At 32.1% G+C, this 26374-nt stretch overlaps 1 protein-coding gene across 1 annotated transcript in view; it reads left to right on the top strand.

Annotated features, from left to right (window-relative positions):
• The first annotated feature begins 1067 nt into the window (after positions 1 to 1067).
• LOC106645100 (protein white) overlaps positions 1068 to 26374 on the top strand; it is a 609536-nt gene continuing 584229 nt past the window's right edge. The window contains exons 1-2 of the mRNA XM_089592398.1: positions 1068 to 1091; positions 1386 to 1608. Coding sequence (XP_089448524.1) covers positions 1068 to 1091; positions 1386 to 1608 — 247 coding nt within the window. The remainder of the gene's footprint in view (positions 1092 to 1385; positions 1609 to 26374) is intronic.

Raw genomic sequence — 26374 nt, 5'->3', positions numbered from 1 at the left:
AAAAATGGGTCAACACCTGGAAGATGAAACTAAACTACCACCTACGGTAGCCCAGTTATGACAGTCAATACGAGTAGCGTGTTTGAGTAGGGACTCTGAGTACTACTCGGAGACGACAGTGGCACCAAGCTCCGAGTTCATCGAAGCCACACGCGATGACTGGGAGGAACAGTTCATGCAAAAGGTTGAAGAGAGCGCCTCGCAGGAGCACGCATTTGCCAAAACCGAGGTGAGTCTTAATTGATATGAATAACCAATAACTTGGAATACATAACACTGTACATAACAATAATTTCAGGTAAATCAGGTGGAAAGCACAGCGGAGCAGACGTCACCAATGACCACAACGAGTACAACGACGCCAACGACCACGACCACGACCAGTACAACCGAAGCCCCGACATCGCTCAAAAGAGACCGTCAGGTTACCAGTTCATGACACTGAAGTTGATGTAAAGATAAACGTGGGATGGAGAGAGATGTAGAACAAGCAAGCAATGACGGAGTTGACATGCTGCGGTTGAAACAAGATAAGAGATAAGCAGGAAGTTAACAGAAAAGTAATGAATGAAAGGATTGATGCAAAAGTTGCCGAGATGCAGCACATGTAGGAGGTGTCAACAATTATGAATTATTCAAAAATGAAGCGCGCAGATGATGAGATTATTAGGCTAAAAAAATTAAGTGTAAGATAAAATGTAAAGCAAAAGAATGAGAGTCTCGACAGCAATGTCCTGAGTCTTGATTCGATGACAGTGGTGGGAAGTCTCTTGTAGAGAGTTTAGAACTTAAAAGAAGACCAAGCATTTACCAGCTGCAGGCAGAGAAGCTTTTGGTTCAAATTGTAAAGCAAGAGAGAGCTGGAAAGCAGTGTGAGAGATGCCGAACCGTCATATCGTAGTTATTTTGCCTATTGCCACTCGCTTGTTGATTGACTGCGAGCCTATCAATGGCGAGCTTGGGTGTGCACTTGAAACGGAGAGCATAAGATGTATTTGAATGTATTGGTTATTCACTATTATAATAAGTTCTGCATCAAAATGTTTATCAATAGGCACTAGTGAAACATGTCTGCGATAGTTTATAGAGATGTATGCGTGTATGTATGCTTGAGCGTGCCAAGGTGTAGATGTATATACAGTCTGTATTACAGGAGTCCTATGAAAATTCAAATAAAAACACAGAATGTCTAAAAATTTGTTTTGATTATTTTTTAGAATAAGAATTATATCTCATTTCCGTTAGATTTTTGAAAAAAGCCATTTACCAGATTATACAAGAAGGCATCATGCAGAGTATAATCTTATTTTCATTTTATGAACTTAATTGACCCTGAATCAAATAAAGAAGAAAATTAGTTTTTTAAGTACTTTTATTTATTACAGGAAGAAAATTCCTCTGAAAATTTATCTAGTTGTTATTATAATAGAAGCAGCTTATGTAATCAAGGTAAAATAAAAATTGATAATGCTGACAACAGTAAAATTCCAATAATTTATACCTGGAACAATATTAATGCTTATTACACAGCCAGAGATAAATATTTTTGGAAACGAACATTTAGAACAACAAAGACAATTCATCCAAAACAACATCTTTTAAAGCATGGTATGTATCAATGCATTTTCTTCTTAGATTTTGAATATAATTTAACGTGTATTTTGCTGTATTGTACAATTATTTTTGTGGGAATATCTACGAATCTACCTATTTTTGCCTGCTACCCTCTATCACTTTACATAACATCTTGGGAATTTCTACCAAATAAGAAGTAAATTGCCTGTTTTTTCTGTTATTCAACGTATTTAAAAAAAATAGCCCAAGCTAAGAATACGTCCACAATGCCCTGATCATCCACTGACCTGTACTACTTCTTTAGGGCCACGTAATATTAATTCAAGAGAGTAAATGGTACATGCACAATTGTCATTTACTTTTTTATACTGCTTGAAGGAAGAGTACATGGAATATTTCTGCAAAATTAATTTAGTATTAATTTATGAGCACGCATTAATTACCCTTGACAGATCACCATACCATTTTTGAAATTCCTATGCGGATGAGAAAGCAAAAGTATTTCACTCATTATTTAGATTACAAACCATTAAAGCGTAAACATGCACAAGTGGATGAAAAAATTAAATTAATTCAATTAATTGTTTAAAATTTAAAAAACCAAAGGAATAGAAGGATGAATAAATAGTGTCTTCTTAGTCTTCTTCTTGTCTACGCTTCAGATACGTTTTCAGTGACATTAATCAGGGCTTAGATATACTTTTCTATTTCACTAAAAAAAAAGCAATGAAAAATTGTTATTCTTCTAGAGAAATTGATTCTTAATATTCTTACTGCTGGTAATACATAAAGGCAACCTGAAAATCATCAAAATAGGGTAAGTGTATTTAAAAACAGGTTTTGTTTTTACGAACATGATTTTCTCCTAGAAGTTGTTACATTGCAGGTCAAGTTAAAAAATTCGAAATTTGTGACTATGATTGATGGTGGTTGTATTGTTATAAGAAAACTCTAGAAATTTTGAGAAGTTTTTAATGAGTCAAATCATATATTAAAATAAAGTGACAAATAAAATTATTAGATTCATTAAATTATGGTACAATAAATATTACACAAAGTTATTTTGTTCTATTTGATTCGATTTAGGATTATGGAATATAAGGAAATCTGTGGGTGTAGAACAATATGGTTTCAACACTATTATACTTTATAATTTAATAAGAACACACCAATGCGATAGTTTTTTGGAAATCAGAAGGTTTATACTTTTACTGTTTGTATGCAAGTGCGCTGAAATAAATATAAATTGTATCTAATAACTTGCAAACTACAGACCTGTAAGGTACCTATCGCTGTGCACCTTGAGCTCATACCCGCTTGGCTTATTTTGTGCGCTGCCATCGTACAGCTGTTTGCGGAAATCGCTCACCCAGTGTAACTCATTATTGAGTTCTCTGGAGTGATTAAATATACTATTAAAGCACTAGTTCTGCAATAGTGTCGTGATTTACTACAACTTTATTTTAATCAACTGAGAGTTTGTAACAGTTTCTAAAAACTGTTTATACAACAATTATTAGCCAACGTCATTCGTTATTTCATTTGCTATCGCTAATGTTACTTACCACTTTATTTCACTTTATCAGCATAATACATTATTCCGTTTAGCGACACCAATGTGTTTTAATGAGTATTGTGGTGAATCCACTCAATTTCTGTTGCTGTTAAGTATACGCATTTTTTATTTTAGTTAAGTGAAAGTATTATGTAATTCTTTGCTTTGGCCTCAAACTCGCGTTTACTCTTCCAGTATCGATGCAAAAGGTAATTCAAGCCTCTTTTAACTGTTCAGTCCACTTTAGTTGATTCCAAAATAATAAATAATTAATAAAGAAGTCATTTAGTCATCACAATTCCTTAGATCGTCCAAAGCTCTTGTAACGTTACGAGTAAAATCAAAAATAATGTTATTCAATAAAAATTATTCACACCGTTATTATCACTTGTCCATGATAAACTAATTATTAACATAAAAAAATACCACGCAGGAATTAAATTATATCTACTTAGATTGTTAACCAGGCAAAACATTTTGTCCACTTGATCATTAGCAGCTTAGGCCATCCAAAGTGAACTGTAAAAATAAGATAGTGAAAAATAGTCAATGATTCAATAAAATTTTTGGTAGAGGGGGCTTCTCTACATTTGCCGACCATGTGGCAGATGAAGTCTAGTTCTATGGCACTTGTGGCACCAATAGCATCGAAGAAAATTTTTGAGTACATCGCATAACTAGTGCTCACAAGTGAGTCCTACTATGACCACTGCAAGATCCAAAATGTACTGTAACACTATTAAAGAGCAGTGTACTAAAATATGTATAGAGCTGACATATGTATCTTCGAAAAAAAGGTACTAAAATGCTTAGAGTTATTCTGATGTTCAAAACTTTATCAACATTTGTTCTAGACTCAAAAGAGTAGATAATAAGGTTGTAAATGTAAATAAGAGTATACTCGATGTCATTATTCGTTACACGTATCTATCGTAAAAATGAATATATACTTATAAATTATAATTAACAGCATTAGAATAATTTTTTTAATACTAAAAAAATGATCAATGATAAGATCGATTAATTGCTAAATCATTTCTACGTACAACTGTAAGTAATGAAAGCCCACACTATCATGAAACTAAAACGAGCGATATTTGACACACTAATATGTATATTTATAACTTAAACACCAAGTTACAAAGTAGATTCATGTGCCCGATATTGAAGTCAATAACTTTCGTACTTCAAACACAAATACACATAATTCAGATTAAATAAGCGTAAAATCCAGCCATTTTTTGTTGTGATATATGTATTTGTTAAAAGAGGACTTATCAATTAGAAACTCCATATGATCTTATGCCTGAGCTTTTAAGCAATAGTGGAAAACTTTTTTCCATGTCTGTACTTAAATGATTAGCTATTTTGTTATCTTCTTGTTCATGTTTTCGTAATAATCACAAATAATTTCTATCTTAAAACAAAACACTTAATATCTATATACGTTGAGGTGCCCTGACCTTACTGAAAACTGTGTGATAATTGCAGTCTTAACATAACAAAACCAAGTTCTTCTTTTTTCTCTTTTTTTGTTGTAATTTTGTTGAAATAATTATAAGCTATGACAAAATTTAAAATATGGTGTATTAATGTTTAATCCTTATCACGTTCTTTATGTGCAGAAATCATTGTGTATGCTGGTAAATAAGGGAAAAAAGGAGGTATTTCTCAGGCTGAATAGTTATCTTGGTTCTCTTAACAGGATGTGGGGATTTATATTGAAAGAACTTAAGAATGTAATACTTTTATACAATTTAAATTTAACATTTACAAAATAATGGATTTGTTAAATAAACAATCAATTGTTACTCAGTTTCTTCACTTGTCTTGATGCTATTCCTATATACTTAAAATATACATTTAAATATTCATACAGCGTACAGTTTCATACTACAAAAATTTATTCTATGTAAAATGTAACATAAATTTAAAATGAATGTATTCAGACATAAAAATTATATTATAAAGCCTTTATTGTAAAAGAAAAATGTACATATCTGTATAATCGTAAGAATTAAAATATTTAGTAATTTATATTTAGTTTTATTATTACATTGCAGTGATATCGTATTTAGCACAGAAAATAAAAGTGTGAAACTTTTATAATTATGAAATCAGGGTTTAAAAACATACACAATTTTTGTTATCATAAAATTTCTAGTACAAAATTATAGGCTATCCTGTTCTTTAATTTTGTAAAATTCATTTTACCGAAATTCAAGATTTTCAAGATAAATACCAGAGTTATAATACGCATGAATAATTTTGTAATGCTAGCTTTTTATTTTTCATGCAAGATTTTGGAAAAACAGTGCCTTGACATATGTTTCTTTTATGTTTTCACTTCTTAAAAGTCTAATTTTTAAAATGCCTTCTGTATATTTAAAAAAAGAAATTTCTCAGAGAAAAATGAAAAATTATTAGGAATAAACTTTGACAAACAAGTAATAAAATTGTTTACGGTCGAAAAATTCCTTGCTATACAATGTTCTAAATGTTTACTTGGTTCTCCGAATCATTTTGTGCGAATACATTCTCAGAATTTTCACATCATGATACCACTACGTATAATTGACCATGAGAAAACAAAGGTCTTTTGTAGATAAATCTTAATTTATTGAAACTTTCACCTTGCAGTTTATTCATTGTCATAGAAAATGCTAAAACTATTAAAAACTATTGTCTATGTATAATAATCAGTAAAGATGAATTATTACTGTTACTTAGCTTGATTCTTGGAATAAGAACCTAATTACAAGACTTTTGTCAGTTATTATTTCTGCTTCTTAGTTATATTATTTAAATAATTCTGTTATACGTTGCCTAGTGCCATTGCACAACCTATTAAATGTAATCAAGTTTTTTTATTAACATAACAATAGTATCTACTTATAAATTTATAACATGTGGTGGTAATCCTTCATGTATACTTTTTAGAGTTTCTACAGAAAAATTTGTGTTTGTACTCTCGTCAGTGCAATCAGTACCTTTATATTTTCATAATCTATACTGTAAAAAGTATATTCTTTTCCTTTAAAATGATTCAAAATTTTACTATTCAAAATGTATGGAAGTTCGTTATAAGTTGTTAGAATTACTTCAGGCAGCTATCTATACTATCTCCATAAATTTGTTTACAAACATCATCGGTTTTCCATCCCTGTGAAATTTTGAAAGACTTTGTTTGCTCATTTTTAATGTCCATCAACAATAATAAAAACTTCAAATCTGTATACTGAATATTAGTTTTCGGTTTCATAATTTTAGAGTGTTTTCATAAAAATGAATACTTTATACTTCCACTAATTATACAATTTTTACACTTATGCTTCAACACTGGAAGTTTCTGTCCAAAATTTCCTTATAAATTAAATATTTTTTTACCAAATGAAATATTACTGTTAAATAAATCTTTTAAAGTTTTACGAACTATTTCTAAGGCTTTTTTAGAGGTCATTAGAGCTTTGTCCTGAATATTTACATTTTATTTTCGTATTTTTTTTATCAGCTTTTAAATCTTCAATAAGTGGGCGTACTCAATAGTAGTTAAATTAACTCCCAGGCCAAATGTACAAATCATGGATGGTAAAGACAAATAAAAAGGAAAAAACAGACGTATAAGCTGACATATACTTGTAAGTTAAAATAATTTTATTCTTGATTACCCAATTGACTTCATTATTGTAAAAAAAAAAAAAAAATTTTAGCAATCATTGTTAGGTAGAGAGAAGCATGGAGAAATGATAAAAAAAATAAATAGAACAATTCCAGGAAATATAAAACTATTTTTTTAAAAGGCCCACAAGCCCACGTCGAGTATGAGAGAATCAACCTCCTCTTCGTCCTTCCTTCTATCGTTCTCCATTAGAAACAATCCCACTCCTACCATTATGATATACTGATAACCACAACACCTAAAATGTCACACAAAATCGTAACGGGATATAGAATTGACTGTCATGTCTAAATTAACGAAAAGCTTGATTATCAAACCGTCCACCTCAAAGTTGGCATAATTTTGCAAAAACTACATGGACCAGTACTTAATCGTTTATGTAAGGGAGACTAAAAATAATGCACCCAGATCACCACTCGACGATCGAGAGGAATAATCGACTACACCCAGTGTGCGGCAGTGTTTCTGAGAACTTGGCCATCGAAGGACAACGTTACTAGGCCACCCTCATTCAAACAGGGTCGTCGACATTGGAGAGAAGGCATACGAATCTACAACCCGCATGCTTAACTGTAAAAAAATGAAAGACGTTTGCAATCACATAAGCAATCACTTACAAAACAAAATTGCGGAGATTCTACTGGAGCAAAAAGAAAAAAAATCACGCTGTGACGCAAGTAGAGTTGAAGCTCAGCTTTGAGAACTCAGTTGCGACGCGAAAATCTTAAAAAGTACACTTTCTCTAGACATCGAAGAGGAAAAATTAAAGCTTCGTTGTTGAAAAAAAAAAAAAAAATATCAAAAAAGCAGCTAACTAAGTCATTAAATACGTCTACGGCGTTGAGAGTGGTAGTTGACAAAAAAAACCCTTATAAATCCTTTCCTAAATCTGAGCACATAAGAAAAGAGATTAAAGGAGTATGAGGGAAACGTTATATAAAAAAATGTATGGATGAAAAATATTAGAAATATGTACGATACAGGTCAAAACTTCACTAACAGAAAATGATTTTTTTTTATTCAAACCTCCAAGCTTGTCTCGACCAAAGAAAATACTAGTAAAATGTATGGCAACCAATCTTCAAACTATCTGACTCTACAGTGTTCTTAAATATGTTATATGACCCCTCAGGTAAAATGGAGCGCATAATATTATATCCGACTATTTGCAAACTCAATAAGTGACTTATATGCGCACGTAGAGCCGATGCGAAATGAAAGATAACGTAATAAAACATATTTACGATGGAGAATTTCTTTTAACTAGGAGAAAAATACCCACGTTGACAAAGACACTAAAATAAATTACAATAATTATACAAAAAAAGTAAAGAAAGAGAATTAGAAGATATACGCTCATTATTACATACTTTATATGTGAGGAGAGAGCCACTCTCGCGGCTCAACGCTAACCGAATAAAGGGAAAACATAAGAGAAAGGGTAAGGTACATACGGTAATACATTTAAATAAATACCTATCGATGAAGTATGAATAGTGTTAGGACAAGTATTCACCACAGAAACTAGGGTTGGCAACTAATAGCTAACAGCTTTATATATAACAGGGTTAATAAATTCGGTATAAGGCTTTTTCTTTTAATGTATAAGTTCCTTCTTCATTAGAGGGGCCCTACTACTAATATGTTATAGAATGTTCACAGGAAAACAAAAGGTTCAAGAAGAAGCACGAGAATTGGCAGTAATTCAAACCACACCGACAGTAGAACTCAGATCAGAAAGGCAACTGCAATCCTCTAGATGGATACTAGAATTGCCGGTGATCGTGATACAAAATTTGAATTCGTTAGCCTCGGGGATGAGCGCCGTGAGTCACTTGACTGCATCGGGGGGAGCAGTCTAAAGGATGAAACTATGAAACTATGAAAGAATTTTTTTTTTAAATATGTAGTATGGAAAAAATCACTGTCAGTCTAAGAAAAAAAAACTGTCAGTTGTTGCTATAATAATAATAATAGTTATATTATAAGAAAAATAACAACAAATATTATTTTAATGTGAAAATGAAAATGAGCACCGGGAGTCGCTCGACTATATTGGAGGGCGCAGTCCGTAGGACGAGACTAAGAAAGAACTTTCTTTTCTCAAAAATATGTAATAATAAGAAAGATATATTAAGTTTAATAATGTATGGAAAAAAAAATTGTCGTTGATCATAATCTACAGTAATTGTAATAATAATAATCATGATAATTATGATAAGAATAATAATAACAATCATGATAATAAGAGAACGAGAATGAGCGCCCGGAGTTGCTCGGCTATATCGGAGGGCGCAGTCCGTAGGACAAGAATAAAGAATTTTTCTTTACAAAATGACAAGTAGTTTGGAAAATAGGTAAAGATAAAAAAAAAAAAAAAAAAATTAAAGGAAAATCTCCAATGATAAATACTTAAGTAAACACGAACATGTAAAGTATAAATATTTTGATTAAGTACGAATAACATCATTCAATATAAACTAATAGTAATCAAATGACTAATTCACTAAATTTTTTTAAACAAAACTGTAACAGAAAGCAGAGCGCATACATAAACATAATTGTTATACACAATTATACTCGAGTACGGAATGGAAAGGACAATTGAATGTGAAAATGTACAGAGAACGGTGGTTTTCTAAAAGAATGAAAGGATGAGTGAACCACCGTATGTGAGAAAAACAACACAAACAACATAACATACGCATCACACACACAATCATAGGTACAATGGCCACCAGACTCAATTCAGCATCGTCGAGGACGAACGATGTCGTGGCCTTGGACGTGTTACGTACAATATGCTGGGCATATGATACCGATTCACTGTAGTAACGACAAGCCTACACAATTAAAGAACACCAATAGGGGGAACGAGCTTATATAAGGCCCTGTGAGAGACGAATCGGGTCACTCGAGCGTCTTTTAGGCAAGAGACCGAACGATAAGTAGAAAACACGGCGCGAAACGCACACGCCTCTGCCTTCAAGAAGCTTATAAATGATTGATCAATGAGTTAAGTTCTTTTCGTGATGCACCTCCTTACCAGCTTCTTTATTCTACGTAACAATAGGCTATGACTTTCCCAAGAAATATAATTATTTTTAATCTCAAATAATTATTTTCATTAATAAGTTAATATATTAATCTCTTAACGTTCATGTATTGCCCTTAAATTTTAGCTAATAAGAGGTTAGCGCAATAAATACAATGTTTTTAAACTCAACTCTGATCTGGTAATGAACAGTCAGCTCACTAAACGCAAAGGAGGGTGAAAAAAGTATAGTTATATGGTTTTAAATCTACTTAGCTCACCCTTAGTAAGTGTTTCTTTTTTTATCACTTAATATTAATTTAATTAAAGTAGATTTATTAATTTTCAAATAAATCAAAGGCAACACAAGCACCTCCAACTAAGCAATGTACTGTTAATACTAATGTATTATTCTGTTAATGGGGGGTTTGCGTGCGCACGCGTGTGTGTGTGTCTGCGCACTTCTCTTGCCAACTCTCCTACTTTTGAATTGGTTAAATACTTTCCTATTAAATAAGTCATACCGTGGAGCTTAGGAGCAGCGAATAGTGACTGAGAAAGGCTAAAACAAATTAACTTGGTAGAAACAAAATGAAAATAAAGACAATTTTTTATATTTTACAACAATTCTGACTAATGGTGTGTATAACGGCTCTTAATTTCTGTATTACTATGCACTTATATGCTATCGTCATTGGCATAGTAAGAAATCTCGTCAGATTTACTTGTGACATTAATCATTTACGCAACCAGTGAGTGTGTTATTTTTTATTAAGTATGCTATAATTTAATTTCACGTCATTTCTTGGCTTAGTACGGAATATCCATATACCAGTGGTATGATATAGTATTTCTCAATCACATGCTACCCTCTGATGATAAATTTCTTGATTCTTCCTGATTGTGGATTATATCTCAACACTACTTAACACTACTTTTTCGCTTGGTAACCAAAGTCGGCGTAAACTTGTATTTTTATTTAAATGAAGGTAAAGAAGCTTTTTCTTTTTTCTTCTGTGACTTTGGTTACTTCTAATGTATGTAACAGTGGCCTCAAATTCCCAGTTAACAGGGTACTCTTATGAACATTGTTATAATACATTATATCTAAATATTCTTATATCATCAAGCTGCAATTGGTATTCGACTTGAGAGGTGTATAGATAAAGATCTATCTAAGACTTAGGGTTAGTAAACATTGTCAACAAAAACTTTATTATGTATGAACTTATGATTAAAATCTGTCACTAAAATTTCTTAATTTTAAGGTTTGGAAAAAAAGGATTTTCCACTAACAACAGCTTTGTCTTGGAACCCGATTATCAAAACCTTCTGAAGCAAAAAATGGAAATAATACTGTTTTCAAAACATCAGTTTTAGTCTTATAATATTATTTAGTTTCTTCGTGGGGTTAGCATCCCTGTTAAAATATAATAACTATTATAGAGTGATGTCGTAATATTACAATAGTAAAGTTTATAATGTGAATGATAATAATTTTTGTTATTTTTGTATTGCACGAGCATAATATAACACACACAAAATGAGTGATTAAACGCATGCTTCATGGCCCTTATACAGATTAAAGCTAATGTATTATTAATAATTCTAACAAAAAATGTACAAAAATGTACAAAAAATTTCCCAAAACCTTTTACGAACAAAACTACATCAAACAATAATGGTTACCCACAATATATAAAAAGATTTAATATGTCTGAAAAACATATTTACACAAGTCTGAATACAAATAAGACTTATGTTGATAATTGAATAGTTGTTCCGTACAATAAATGTTTGTTACTGAAGTACAAATGTTATTTAAACGTTGAGTGTTGTGCATTAATACAAAGCATAAAACATGTTTTTAACTACATACATAAAATAAATTACATGTAATATACTTGTGATATAGAGCATGACTTTATTTAGTACATATCGTCAATATTTTGGTTTTATTCTGAAAACCTCTTCAGGACACTATAAAAAAATATATAATCAAAACAAGAATGAATTAATTCTACAATAAGCAATATAGGTAACATGTGCAGCTGCCAATATAACATGTCAAATAGACAAAAGAGCGCTACCTAATTTTTACATAACTTAAAAAATAAATGAACAGTAATTAAAAAAATAAACTATTGCATGATATCAATAAAACATGAGTGCGCATACGAACATACAATAATAAGAGTTGAACACATAAATGCAAAAGGCTACAGACTACATGTCTCCTGGCATAGATCAACGAGATCATGTAAGTCAGAAAGCAACAGTTACAAGCATGGGATATGAAAACATATGAGTGCTGAATCTGTAAGATCTATTATACATTATAAAAACGTATGAAACGTGTAAAGATTTTGTAAAAACATTTTAATGTTAAGGTTTTTTTTAAATTTTGTGCCTTATGTCTAACACAAACTTTTTATATAAATAGTTTAACTTGTTGGTATCTAATTGTCTGTTAATGGTGTTCTTATGTAAAGTGATAAACAACATTTCAGCTAATCCACGCTTATACCTGTTAGCCTTCTGATCCAAGGCCACCACACCTTCAAAATCAAAACTCTGTGAACACTCAGAGGAGCGCATAAGCAAAGCTGACTTAGTGTCCTTATTTCTGATATACCTTTCGTGTTCACTTAATCTAATTTTTAAAAACCTTTCACTTTGCCATATATATTTGGCACCACACCCACGTATATTACGTGTAATTTATTTTATTGATTATGATAAAGGAGCAAGATGTTTGGATTTGATATACATACATAAAGGTAGTGACATAGCATACATTAAAAAAGGAAAATCAAACGACTAAAATAAAGGAACAGTTAATGAAAATAGTAGTTACGTAGTGCAAGGGGGCACTTCTATCACCTAGAATTTATAATACACGCTTTACATTTGTATTTGTGTTCTTCTATTTATTATATTTTCTTGTAATAAAAAATTCGTCTAATAGACAATTCAACAGTACACATTTTTTTACATATATTTCATTTCTATTTGAAACACGAAAATTCAAATTTGAACGCCGCACGCGGGAAATGTGCGTCTAGTACGTTAAGAAAATGCTAGAGCACGTGCACCCAAAAAAGGGGAAACCCGCTACTCAAAAGGAAACGACGTTAGCATAAAAGGCACCAGCGCGCAATGTAAGATAGTCCTCTTTCAGCGAGCCTGGGACGCGGTAAATCCGTTGGTCACCCAGACCTGGAACTCTCTCGTGCACCGGTACATTACCGCGTCGAGCACAAGGTGAGAAAAGGAGACTGAGTATGAAAGCCAAGAGCTCAAAAGTAAATTGCACTCCACCAATAGGTAACCCTCCCACTAACCGGTTCCTACTTAGACTTTCGGTGCTCGACCGCTTTAAGCGTGGAGACGACGCATCCCCAAGTAGTCAAGGCACTAGGGTGAGCGATCACGTTCTTAGGCGAAGTTCCTGGGTCGACGACTTGAGCAGTGCTCAAGACACCCAAGGGCCCTGAGAACGACCTAACCCTACGTGACTTGGTAGGATAGGTAGTTACCTAACATTAACCTTCCGTGGTCGTACTAAAAATTCGTGCTAGTCTATCCTAACGTGTTTAAGCAGAGATATGAAGGAGGGAAAATTCAAATTGTCATTTATGCAAAATTTTCTATTACAAAGGCAGATAAATTTTAAGTAAATTTTAAATTATCGAATATATTATATATTTCCTTTTTTCATTATTAACGTAAATAATCGCGATTACTCAAATATAATTAATACATGTAAAAATTAAAGATACAATTTCCTTAGAAACAAATGATTGAATAAATATAAGATACTTAAAAATAAATTGATTGTACTTATTTAAGCAAACCTTCCCCTCCACGTATGATTGCGAGTTCCTTTTATACTTTAAGTTAAAAACTAGAAAAATAGCTGTTAAGATTTGAAATCATTAATATAAACTGAGAATATTATCTGTACCCAAAAAAGGGGCAAGAATAAATTAAAAAAAATATTAAATAAGTTAAAAAAGATATTAAGTTATTAAATTAATTCAATTAAGAGAATATTCAGGAGAATTCAATAAAGTAATAATCAATAAATAATTGCTGTATATTGTGCAGAAATAAATTGATTATTCAACAGATAAATTTTGAAACTTAATAGTAATTATTTTCAAATATTGTATATAATCGGCAATCTGAGCAACTTCGCTCTTTTACACAGGGCAACGAACCCGCCCTCCGACATATAAACACTAACATTGTTTGTGTCTTGGTTCCTAATCTTAGAGTTTCCTCGGTACAGATAATATTCTTAGTCGATTGTTACCACCACCAATCAACCGGGGTTATAATTAAAGAAAGAGAAGTTGTAGTAGATGCTAGATACGTAAGTCCAATGGAAGCAGCTTGGAGACAAGAATATCCAAGTTCTAGTAGAAGTCATACAGTTGTAAATCTATCTATTCATCTTGAAAATAAACAGAAACTTTTATTTAAAGAAAGTAATATCAAAAACAAGATAAGAAAATGATCAAACACCTCTTACAGTTTGGTTTAAACTAAATAAAAAAGATATTTTTGCAAAAAACACTAAAATATGTACACGTTCCAAAACATAACATTTTTGACAATAATTTTTACCTTTTATTTTACATGCAAAACAATTTCTATTAGTTGTAACATTTTCTATAACTTTAAACAAGAATCAAGGTCAAAGTTTTGATAATTTGTGATTATACTTGAAAAAACCTGTTTTTCTCACGGTAAAGTGTACGTGGCTTTGTCGAGGTGCAAAAATAAAAATGGATTTTTTGGTTCAAATGGATAAAGAAAACGTTTTAAATACTGAAAATATAGTTTGAAAAGAATTTTTTTACAATGAGTAATAATGTTTCTCTTAATAATGACATGATTTACATATTTTTATTTACAAAAAAAATTTAATACTTAATAATACATTCCATAAATGTACACTGTACCAATTTTAACATTAATTTGTAACAAAATAGAAATAGACTTAAGTCTTCGTGGTCTAATAGAGCCTTGTAAGTTGACTCATAAAATAAGTCATCTTAATGCGACACTTCCACAGTTTGTTTAAATAATAAACTAAATGTAATTTAAATGTTTGTTTGTATGAATATAAATTTTACGTCCAAACTTCTATAAGTGAAGGGTGAAACTCATTGATTTATTCTACGAACAAATAAATCGCATTGTTGTCTGTCAGAAATTAGCCGACGGCCCAAAGGCCTTATTTGCTTTTTCTTACAGTATTCTTTTCTTTAAAATCGGTGACTCAGCATGTGTATGGAGTGGTGTATGCTGTGCTGGCGTTAACCTATTGTTAGAGCTTATGTCTTATGTCATACGGTAGAGGCGTATCTTATTTTTTTCATCTCATGTCTTTGTAAAGGTCTTTGTCATGCAGTGTCTATTTTATTTTTTCTTAATATAAATTAAGAAAAGCAAGAAATAGTTGATTTTACGAATAGTATAAATAATAAAGTTTTGGATTCGCATTTACAATGTTGTACAATTTATAGTTTTCTTTACTTAATTTACTTCTATGATCGTTGGTTAGCCGCTGCTTGCCCGCAAGCAGTTGCAAGATCTTAGAAGGTTGACCGCAACGATGTTCCTAATCCTACTCGAGAGCACTCGTGGTAATGACAATAATAATACTTCTGCTTTTAACGTCGGGATCCAAATCGACGGTCCTTTCTTTCTTGTTCCTCCTTAATTCACTTTGCAGGTGAGTTGAGTGTGGCCTGGTTTTCTCGAGCTTTTTTCACACAGCTTAGTAACTGAACTAAGTCTTACAATTGCTTTAAATGCACGCTTTTAAGGCGTAGCTAAATCGTTAATAGTTACTTTGGAGCACTTAATGATGAGAAATGGCGAATATTGTTATGTGCGAGGAGTTTTTATACTCTTGCGTTTAAGGAGGACGTGTCAAGTTGGGGATCCAAACGACCAATCAGAGCTTAACCCAATTACCCTTGACTGACATGAGCACAGTCGTGGTGCAATAATTTAACAGTAATTGATGGTTAAAACTGATGATTTCTCGAGTTCTAAATTAAATACAAGTTGCTGTCATTATTGTATACGATACTTCTTGTGTACATTCGCAGTAAAAAAAATGTTGAAGTTTTTGATTAGTCACGTTATTTGGTGTACTTGTGCGAAACAATTTGGTGAATCAGCGTTTTATAAGATAATTTGAGGTTGCACGCGTAGTTTGAGTTTTTTGACGGTAACTTGTTTCAAAAGAAGTAAGTAATATGCCATGCGATTGCAGAAGTAGGTATACCACTCGATGGTTCGAGATCGCTGAGGTTTTGTTTTTCTCCTACCTTAAAAGATTGATTGTCACGTGACTGAAGCCTTCGTTCACTCATTAGCTGAAACTAAGGCAAGCACGGTATTTTTGAATAAGTGAAAGTTGAAAATAATCTTTTACCAAAAACTTTAAATATATTTATGCTGCTTGTTTTGCTTTTATGCTTAAGTCTTTGAACTTGGCAGTGTTTTAAAATCTGTAAATGTTAAGTTATTAAAAAATAAATCTTTCATTTGTTTTACATTAAGTTCTGTATTTTATATGTAGCCAGTATATATGTTATCTGTTGCCACAATTCAACCAATCTTATGGAGGATCCTCTTGGTAATACGCCTTTTGATCTTTTATTTCATCGTAAGAGATCAATTAGAAATGTGCTTCAACGTTTTGTGTGATGAATCAAAATACCTATTTATATTCTTTTACATACTTAACAACAAATTTGTATTCTGGGCTAATTCTTTATGAATTTTTCTGTATAACATAATCAAAACTGCATTTTTCTGTTTAATTAAACTGGCATTTTTCTGTGTGATTAAAATTGTATTTCAACTTGTGTAAAAATCAATAAAACTTTGATATTGTATTTAACGATTCTATTTTTTTTATGATTTTTCTAGGCTTAAGCACACAAACATATTCTGTATTATAATTTTTAGCTGATCAAACTATTTATTTTATTTAATAACTTACATAACTAATATTTTATTTACTCACATACGTTACATTTTTTCATAAAATCTTAATATGGACCCATAAACAAATAGTTTGTATTTTACTCTTCTTTTTCTATATCATGCAGATGTTACATCAGTAATAGTTTTAATAATGTCATTGCATTACTAAGATACACAGTTTATGTCATGTTTACAGCAAGAGTACACTGCTTTTTTTCTTAAAATTATATATTTGCACTTTACGAATATTTAGAATAAACTTATGTATGCAATAAACTTCATTTCAAAGAAGAGTTTATTCGTAAGAATTATATATTATTGCTATACTTAAAGATATTACTTTTTTTTTAATTTAATTTTTTTGCTTTAAGGATTCAAATGTTTGTTTTAAATTTTTATTATATATTTTTTCAAACAAAAGAAAAGTAATTAAAAGAAATTGGTTATGGCGTTGATAAAAAAGATTTTACAGAAAAAAACAATAATGGTAACTGACTTTTATCAAAAGAACGATATAAGACTTTATCACGCAATCTTCTCTTCAGTGTACGCACACCTTCCAACAGTCTCACTGTTGGCAGTTTGTCTATAGAGGCATCTTTAACGATGCAGTTATACTCTTTGCACAAAAGTACAATAGGACTGGCTGAAGTAAGTATAATAAATTACGTTAATCTCAATTTTTTAAAGTTTTTAATATTATAAGTTGTAATATCTTACCGTCATGCTTTCTCTCTAGTAACTGTTACATACACTTTTTTTTCCAAATTTATTTCAGAATAATTTGACACGTTAATAGTTATTTTATATACTCCATCAGTTATGGCACCACAACCATACGTCAAGTTATCGAAGCGACTAGGGGAGGGAGCAACCTTAGTTTTGATGTATCCTGAAATGCCTAACGTAATTTGTTTTTTTAGCAAGGTGATTGAGTTTGCAAGTAATTGAAAATTTATTTTTAAAAGACGTTTACTTACTCACAAGATTTTCAGCATCCTTTATCGTTTCAAAATCTACTTCCATAGGTTGAATGATAATTTCTTGTGCAACTTGACAATATTCCATAAATCCTAGAACAGTATTACTCTGAATAATAACCTCAAAAGGTACAAGTTTAGCCACCTCTTTCCAAAAGGTTATTTTCATCGATTTTACGTGACCACGATCCACATGAATAATCTAAATTGAACATTCCATAATGAAAATACTTTAGAAATCAGTATCATATAGTTATGTGCTCTAAATTTACCTTGAGGATTTGTATAAACATTCTTGAATTTGTTTATGAGGTTGTCTCCCCACAGTAAGCAGACTATTTTTTTGCCAGTTCTATTGTTTAAAATAAATTTCATTAACTTGTACTTCTTCATAGAACCAACTTTCTGAGCTTCATTAATCTCATCAACAAAGCCGATGATCGTGCCACCAAAAATTAAATAAAGTCAATATTGTTCATGTAAGCCGACTAAGTTTAAATTAGATGAACTTACGCAGCCTGATTTTTATTTCTAAGCTCATCAATAACAACGTCAGGGGAGTAGACAACAGCCATTTTTTAGCACTTTGAACTCACTGAAAGTTCCAATACATAATAAATCAGTATTTTACAGCACTAATATATATAAAGATCGAGTATGTTGAAATAATACTCTACAGTGTATATACGAAACGTTCTCATGCATTTATACGAAAAAGGTATATGAAAAATTCTTAACCTTCAATGGTGTTTTTTAATATTAGACATACAACATAATGAGAGTTTAAAAAAAACCGTGAACAATGATATACGTTAAAAAACCCTTACGTAGTTTTTATTACGTTTACTAATGTTTTATTTGCAATGTTACAATATTAAAAAAATTATGTCTTTACCTTTTTCCAGCTGAAACTCACGTGCTACTTAACTTAAGTCACAGCCAGGGTTGACTTTAGGGTGCATTTAGACTATGCGGAACTTGTATGCGGAGCGACGCATGTAAAACTTTTTTGGCCATTCAGAGAGTCTCCGCATCTGTCGCTTCGCAAGCGTTTTGTGTCCCCCGCTTACACTATGCGTAACGTTCCATACGGAGCGCCATTTAAGCCCGTGAGTGCGAGAGAGTAGGATATATACATATATACCTTTTCTCTCGCTCACTCTCATGGGCTTAAATGGCGCTTCGTACGGAACGTGACGCATAGTGTAAATAGTGTAAGAGGGGGACACAAAACTCCTGTGGATGCTGTACATGGCTTGTCTACACAATTACACAACAGTTGACAAAAAACGAAAAAAATTACAATTGTCATCTTGCCAAAAAGTATTTAAAAAATATTGACGATATCCTTGAATACTCCCTTGCTTAATGATAAAAAACGAAAGTTACGGTTGATTTTTTCGTCTTGAATTTGATGTGTCTCAATTGAATACTAAACCTGTATTGTGCAAGATATCAACAAACTCGTGACGTATGCGGAACAAAACTGAAATCGTGCGGAGACTTTTGGATTGCGAAGTGATGGATGCGGAGACTCTCTGATTGGCCAAAAAAGTTCCGCATGCTTCGTTCCGCATGCAAGTTCCGTATAGTCTAAATGCACCCTTACTTGGAAACATGGGAACTTTGCGGAACTAAGCAGGGTTGCTGCAGAATCAGACGGGAGTGCTCTCTAAAGCCAACTTTAAACACTCTAGAGCATACTAATAGTGGGCTCTGGAGAGTCTGAAGTTAGCTTCAGGGAGTAGGCTGTATGATTCTGTACCAAGCCAGAGAAGGTATAACACTTAGTAAAAATGAAGTCTCTCCAAAATACACGTGTAGTTAGTGTATCACATGTGTAAGAAAGCCTTGTAGATATATATCGCATTGATGATACAAGGATTTCTGACACGTGTAATACACTAACTACTACATGTAATACAATAACTACACGTGTAGTTGGGATAGATTTCATTTTTACTGAGTGTAATACCTTCTTTAGCACCAACTCTGGAACAAAGCCCATATTGTGTCCGTAGCCTAGGTTATTTAGCATGTTATTAATGTAGAAGACTAAGTACGAAGCTAGCGCCACGACCGGGGACAACAGTAAACCTTACTTTTGAAGCTTGGGCTGAAGTTTAAAGTCGTTACTTATTTCTTATTTTTTGGTTGTTATTGCTTAATTCTCATGACTTATTTCTTAATTCTTGTATTTCTACAATAATTAACATAAACAAAGTCTTAACGAAAAATATATATACAAATTTGCTTACCAAACAAAAATAACGTAACAAGTTAAGAGTCTTAACAAACCAATCATCATCTCAAATGAAACTAAAACCGTCTTCAAGATGAAATTTAGTTGGTGATATGTCACAGAAAAAATTCCGTACTACCACCTAATCAGTGATCGTCTTATCAGTATAATTTTACTGGCACAGACAATGGACCTTGAAGTCAAATTCTACTTAGGAGACAGTCACTGCACTTGATTATGCTTTAATCACCTGGGGCTTTTTCATGACTTTTGATATCTCGCAAAAATAAGCGTTTTTTTTTTATACCTCCTGCTCTGCGCATGCGCACAACAGCTATTTGGTAGAAATTATCAAAAAAATTTCTCGCTTTTGCGAGATATCGAAAGTCGTGATAAAGCCTCCAAGGATTTCATCAAGCTCTTCAATTCGAGTTTTTACTGCGACATAACTTTAGGTGATATGAATATCAGCGTTGTCAGCGATGCCCAGCGATGCCCAGCAATGCCAAAGGGCACAGGATTCCATAAATATTTCAAATTGGATTTCTAACATGTACCTTAGGAGTGCTCACAAAGTTCTATGCGTTTTGACATCGGCCAAAATATACAAGATTTCTCAAGGAATCCTCAAAGGAGTTCTGGCTATAGCAATTGAAGTAATTACAGTATTATATACAACACTGACAACAACACTGAAAAACAAGTTTACAAACCGTAACAAACTATCCGAGCCGCCACCTGCCGCAGGTAGAGTGACAGTGATAAGTAAACCCGATTGCGTATATCAAAGTGCTCAATCAGACCCCTATGGCTCAATCGAGTACTTAGATATCGCAATTGAGTTGAAGTTTTAACTGTCAGATTATTGAAGGGGTATACAAAAATGTAAAAAAAATGTAGCATACCTCTACCCAGGGTTGTAGTCAAATCCTGATTATCAAAATTTAAAGCTTCTACAACTATGAGAAACTTCAAAAAGTTTACAATACAATTATTTTATTTCAAATTATTTGACAGTCGTGTCACATTCTGGTAATATTAGAAGTTGGTTTTGCGTTACGTTTTAGATTAGGAGTATTTTACACTACTGTCAAACTTGAAATGAAATTGCATGTCTAGGATTACTCATAATAAGTTGCTGATTACAATTAAGGGATTGATTCAGTGTATTTCGACACAGAACCGAGTTTGAGAGCACAGCGTCGCATTACGAAGACACTAAGGTAGACACTGCAACTATTGGACACTACAACGTGCTAAAAAGGTTACTTAACTTACAACTCTGAAAAGGTTACAGGGGGTGGTACTCACCACCTCCTGCTCAGGTAGAATATCAGGGCGATATTTTGTAACTTAGCTAACTTGTGCGACCATGCCAGACCCCCTACCTACGAATCTCAGGTGAGATCTTATCTCAAAATCTCACCTGAGAAGTAAAATTCCTTTTTTTGCTTTTTTAGACGTTTTCAACCATTTTGAGTCGATTCCTGACATTTTGAAATAAACTGGAACTTGAAAAATTTTTTATGAATTAAAACTTAGAAAAATTCGTGGTAAATTTCAAAAAAAAATTTCCGAGTCCAAAATTTTTAAAAACTGTCAGGAATAGACTGAGGATAGATAAAGATGTGTAAAAAATGAAAAAAGAAATTTCACTTCTCAGGTGAGATTTTCAGATGAGATTTCACCTGAAATCTCACCTGAGATTCGGAGGTAAGGCCACAGTTCCACGCTACTTTTATCTACGTAATTCTCCTTTGAAAGACAGCTTAAGATGTTTTCAAGCAACAAGTTAGTAACGTGGTCAGAAGACGAATTCTCAAACTTGGTATCAGTTTAGTTCGTAACTGATACCATGCTCAATTTATATCTATATACAGAGTGTACGTGATGAATAGGTAAACATTTATAGCTATGAACTGAACTGATACCAAATTTGAGAATAAGGCCCCTGGTGTGAAACCGTGGTATGGCGTGGTCGTAGAAGTTAGCTAAGTTATAGAATACTACCCTTGTAAGCTTTCAGACTTATAGATTCTGTATTTCGACAGACTCAGCAGGGTTGTTTAATTTAATTTAAGGTTTAGTATACATACGCACGATTTCTTGCTTAAAACAACGTTAGGGATAGAGGTAAAGGTTTAGTGAGTATTATTATCTTAAAGTTATTAAGTACGAAAATATTTCAAAATAAATAAACAAACTTTTAAGCACGATGTTGTAGGTAAGGCCTTGTTTTATCAAAAGCATATCGTAAAGATGCCTTGAGACGCTTTAAAAGCTAAAAAAATCATTTATCGTCAGTTTCTAACACCCTAAAGATTTTGACACTGTAAACTGTAAACTGATTCGTGGCAAAACCTGTAGGGTACTAGAAACCAATAATATACACTCATTTCAGCCTTTAAAGCGTCTCAAAAAGTCATTATAATACAATTTTAATAAAACAAGGCCCCATCTGCAACGTTGCATTCAAAATTTTGTGTATTTATTCCACAAAATCGAAACAATTACGCTCTACATTACTTGAAAGAAATGCTCACTAAATCCCTAACTCAACTCCTTATCTTTTTTCAGGAAAAGTATTGTACGTATGTATCCTAAAGCAAAGCCAGCGTTGACATCATTATTGAAGTATGTTGGACTATGTGTACTTTACGTGTGCTTACACGCAACACACATAAAATACACGTAGAACACGTGTATGTTACACACTGCATGAACCAACGCTGAATACGGCCCCTGACCCCTGAACCATAGTTTATAAACTGAACTAATACTCAAAAGTCGAAGCTCAAATACAGACTATGTTTCAAGTTTCAATTCTACCTATATTTTCTTTGGTGTATAAGGCTTAAATAAACTGTAATATTACATTGACATTGACATGTGTTTCACAGTCTCACTTGATCAATTTTTCTTTTGTAAACCTACTTATGTCACTGGAGCAAATATATCGGTCAATAAGTATAAGGTCATATAATATAAGGTGAATCGGAAAATTATACAGTCTGTTATGTAGTAATTGATAAAAAATATTGGGAAAAACAGCTTAAAATATAGTATAAAATATGTTTCTTGCAGTTGCTTTCATTGAATAATTGATCGTAATGCACCAGTAAAAACTATTTTGTTTAATATCATTGATATCCAGGAAACGAATCGATACTATCAATAAGGTAATTAGCATATGTTGTTTTAATTAACTTCCTTTTTTTTCTTGAGTAGTTTTGCAAAACTAATGCCAAATAACTTCATTGTATACGTCTACTAAAGTTCTTTGCTTTAATTATCTACTTAAGAACAATTTAAAAAAAATTCGGTACAAAAAAAATAGTACATACGAAATTTGTATACAACTATTCAGCTTGTATGCCACCAGTTTTATGTACCAATTTTACACAGTAAAAACTTCAATGTTTCTCTGTTAACGTCCAGTTTTTGTATACAACGTTGCACAAAAAACTCAATACTTTTTTTTCTTTTCAGGTTTCCAGGTACTTGAATGGAACATTGTAACCAAACGTAAATTCCGATAACTTTACAACTACTAACCAAAAAAGTGTATTTATTTCATGTCCATATACTCATAAAATTTATCATCATTACAATCATGATAATACTAAACTGTATGTTATCTTAAGATCGCAAATAATTTAAAATATACACAAGACTAAATCCAAAGTATAGTTACTCTAATCTACATATACCAGAACCATACCCATATCTTACCATATCTTACTTTGCCAACCAAATCAAATTTAAGCTAAACCCAAAACAGTACAAAACCATAAAACTCATCAAAGATCCTAAAGTATTAAATTTAAATGTATAATTGACCGAACAGCAACTAATCACCGATTTTAACCGTCGACCGAAAAAATTACACTTGAAATATTATTAGCTGCAACCAAGACTCCAACCATATAAATAATATTTCTAATTCTATATGGTACCAAAATAATCATAAGATCAACATGACCTAATCAACAAAACCATTAATATTACTACTTTATTGGCGTATAACTAAATTAATACCATTATCATATACATATATGACCAAATAAAGTACTAATTGATTAAGATAAGTTATTACGGAAAAAATTGATTAAGAGAAAAAACAAGTCAAGTATAGAATACTCTCACATGATTAAATTTGAAACCAGCTTTCAATTTTTATACAATGTAATATTGGTCTCTTGTCACTTTTACATTGTGTGGCTTCTCTATTGCATGTACATGCACATAACTTAACTCAGTATAAATTATTTTATCCTCATTAACTTTACGCCCGCCTCTACAATTCTGTTGCTTTTCTTGGACGCAATAAACTTATGTATGTATACATATAAAATTTATGGACAAAATTTAATGTGTATTTGTTTCACAAATTTTCTCTTAAGAATCGCTAATTCTTCTTCAATACGAGACGTACACTGGGTGCTGAAAATCAACGTCTACGACGTCAACTTGCTTGACAACAAAATGTAGAGAGAAATCGTGAAGTAGATTTACGTCTAACAAGTAATCAACCTCGAATTCATGAAGATTACTTTGGAAAAATGGATGAACACTGCATACATCGTAAAGCAAAACATTCCAATGATGAAAAAGTCTCAAATAAAGGACTATCTCTTAGTGACTGTTGTGGTCATGGCTCAGTAACGTTAGATTCTTCACCTGATTTTCCTGCTCATCTTACATCGTTATTTAAAGGATAACATGCTCAATCGTCACAATTTTTTAAACGAATTCGCTATTATAATAATTTACAATCCTTTGCGTCTTTTAACACTAATATGGTTAATTTTTCGTCTCGTCAAGCAGGACCATTTTGTTTCAAAATACAGGGTCAGATTTATTATCAAAATAACACTTCTTTGAACCCTTCTGACGGTGAAAATCCATCTTATGGTCAGCTGTTTATTGTTGATCAATAAGAAGCACTAAACTATCGTGTTATTCAAGACCCTGTTATAGACTACTAACTTATATCTTTGTTAGATACCATCATCCGTGATGATAATGTTTTCACTACATCATATGAAATCATGCAAAAAGAAATAAATTCCTAACTTTAAAGTTGTAACAGTAAACATCAACCTGAATTACAATTATTATTTTCGATAAAACCAGGTCAAGATATCAGAAGATTCAATTTTCAGAGAGTAGATGAAGTCGCAGTTATTTTTTCTACAAATTCTGATGGAGAAATTCCTGATTTATATGTAGTACAGTTGTAAGAAAAAAAAATACTAAAGAATTACAATAGTAGTTCGATGAATCCTAATGTGGAACCATGGATTTATCCCTTGTTTTATTCCTATAGTACTCTAGGATGGCATTGTAATATTAATTGCAACAATGGCTCACAACGTCGTATTACTCGGATGGCATATATTAGTTATCGAATGGCTATAAGACCTTATGACTTCAATCCTTTTATTATGGGCCGCAGATTATATCAGAAATGCGTAGTCGACAATCATGTCAAAGTAGAAAAAGATCGAATTCAATTTTGTAAACTCAACCAAAAAAAAATTTTAAACTGATACTTCCAATGGATGACATGATTACATGCAAAATTCTGCTAATGATGTTAATGGACATGTTGGTAAGACGATTTTTCTTCCCTCTCCGTTTATTCGCTCTCCGTGTTATATGCAGCAATCCTTCCAAGATGCAATGGCTATTGTTAATAAAAGAGAAAAACCTGACATATTTCTCATGAGAACATGTAATCCAAATTGGCTTGAAATATAAGAAAACTTATGACCTGGTCAATAAGTATCGGATAGACCAGATTTGGTTGCACGAGTTTTTCATATAAAAAAAGATTGGATATTAGAACTTATATTTAAAAAAAACTATTTTGGAAAAGTTACAGCATATGTTTATGTCGTTGAATTTTAAAAAACGAGGGTTACGTCATATGCATTTGTGAATAATATTAGAAAAAGAGTATAAGTTTACTTCACTGTATATAGTAGATAAATTTATATTAGCAGAGATTCCAGACGATACTTTTAATCCTAACTTGCATGAAATAGTAATGAAAAATATAATACATGGACCTTGTGCTGATTGGTGTATGAAAGACAGTAATTGTTCTAAAAACTTTACTAAGCAATTTCACAGTGAAACAACATTGAATAATAATGGATATCCGCACTACCACCTACAAGATACCAACAAATCTTACGAACGCCCTGGTGGATACCTGGTGGATAATAAATGGGTTGTTTCTTACTGTCCAGAATTGTTAGAGATATTTAATTGTCACTTAAATGTCGAG

Source organism: Copidosoma floridanum, unplaced genomic scaffold (genome assembly GCF_036245765.1).
Source record: "Copidosoma floridanum isolate Cflo_tuat_1 unplaced genomic scaffold, Cflo_Japanese_pri ptg000016l, whole genome shotgun sequence".
Classification (NCBI taxonomy): domain Eukaryota; kingdom Metazoa; phylum Arthropoda; class Insecta; order Hymenoptera; family Encyrtidae; genus Copidosoma; species Copidosoma floridanum.
This window is presented reverse-complemented; position numbering and strand designations above follow the sequence as displayed.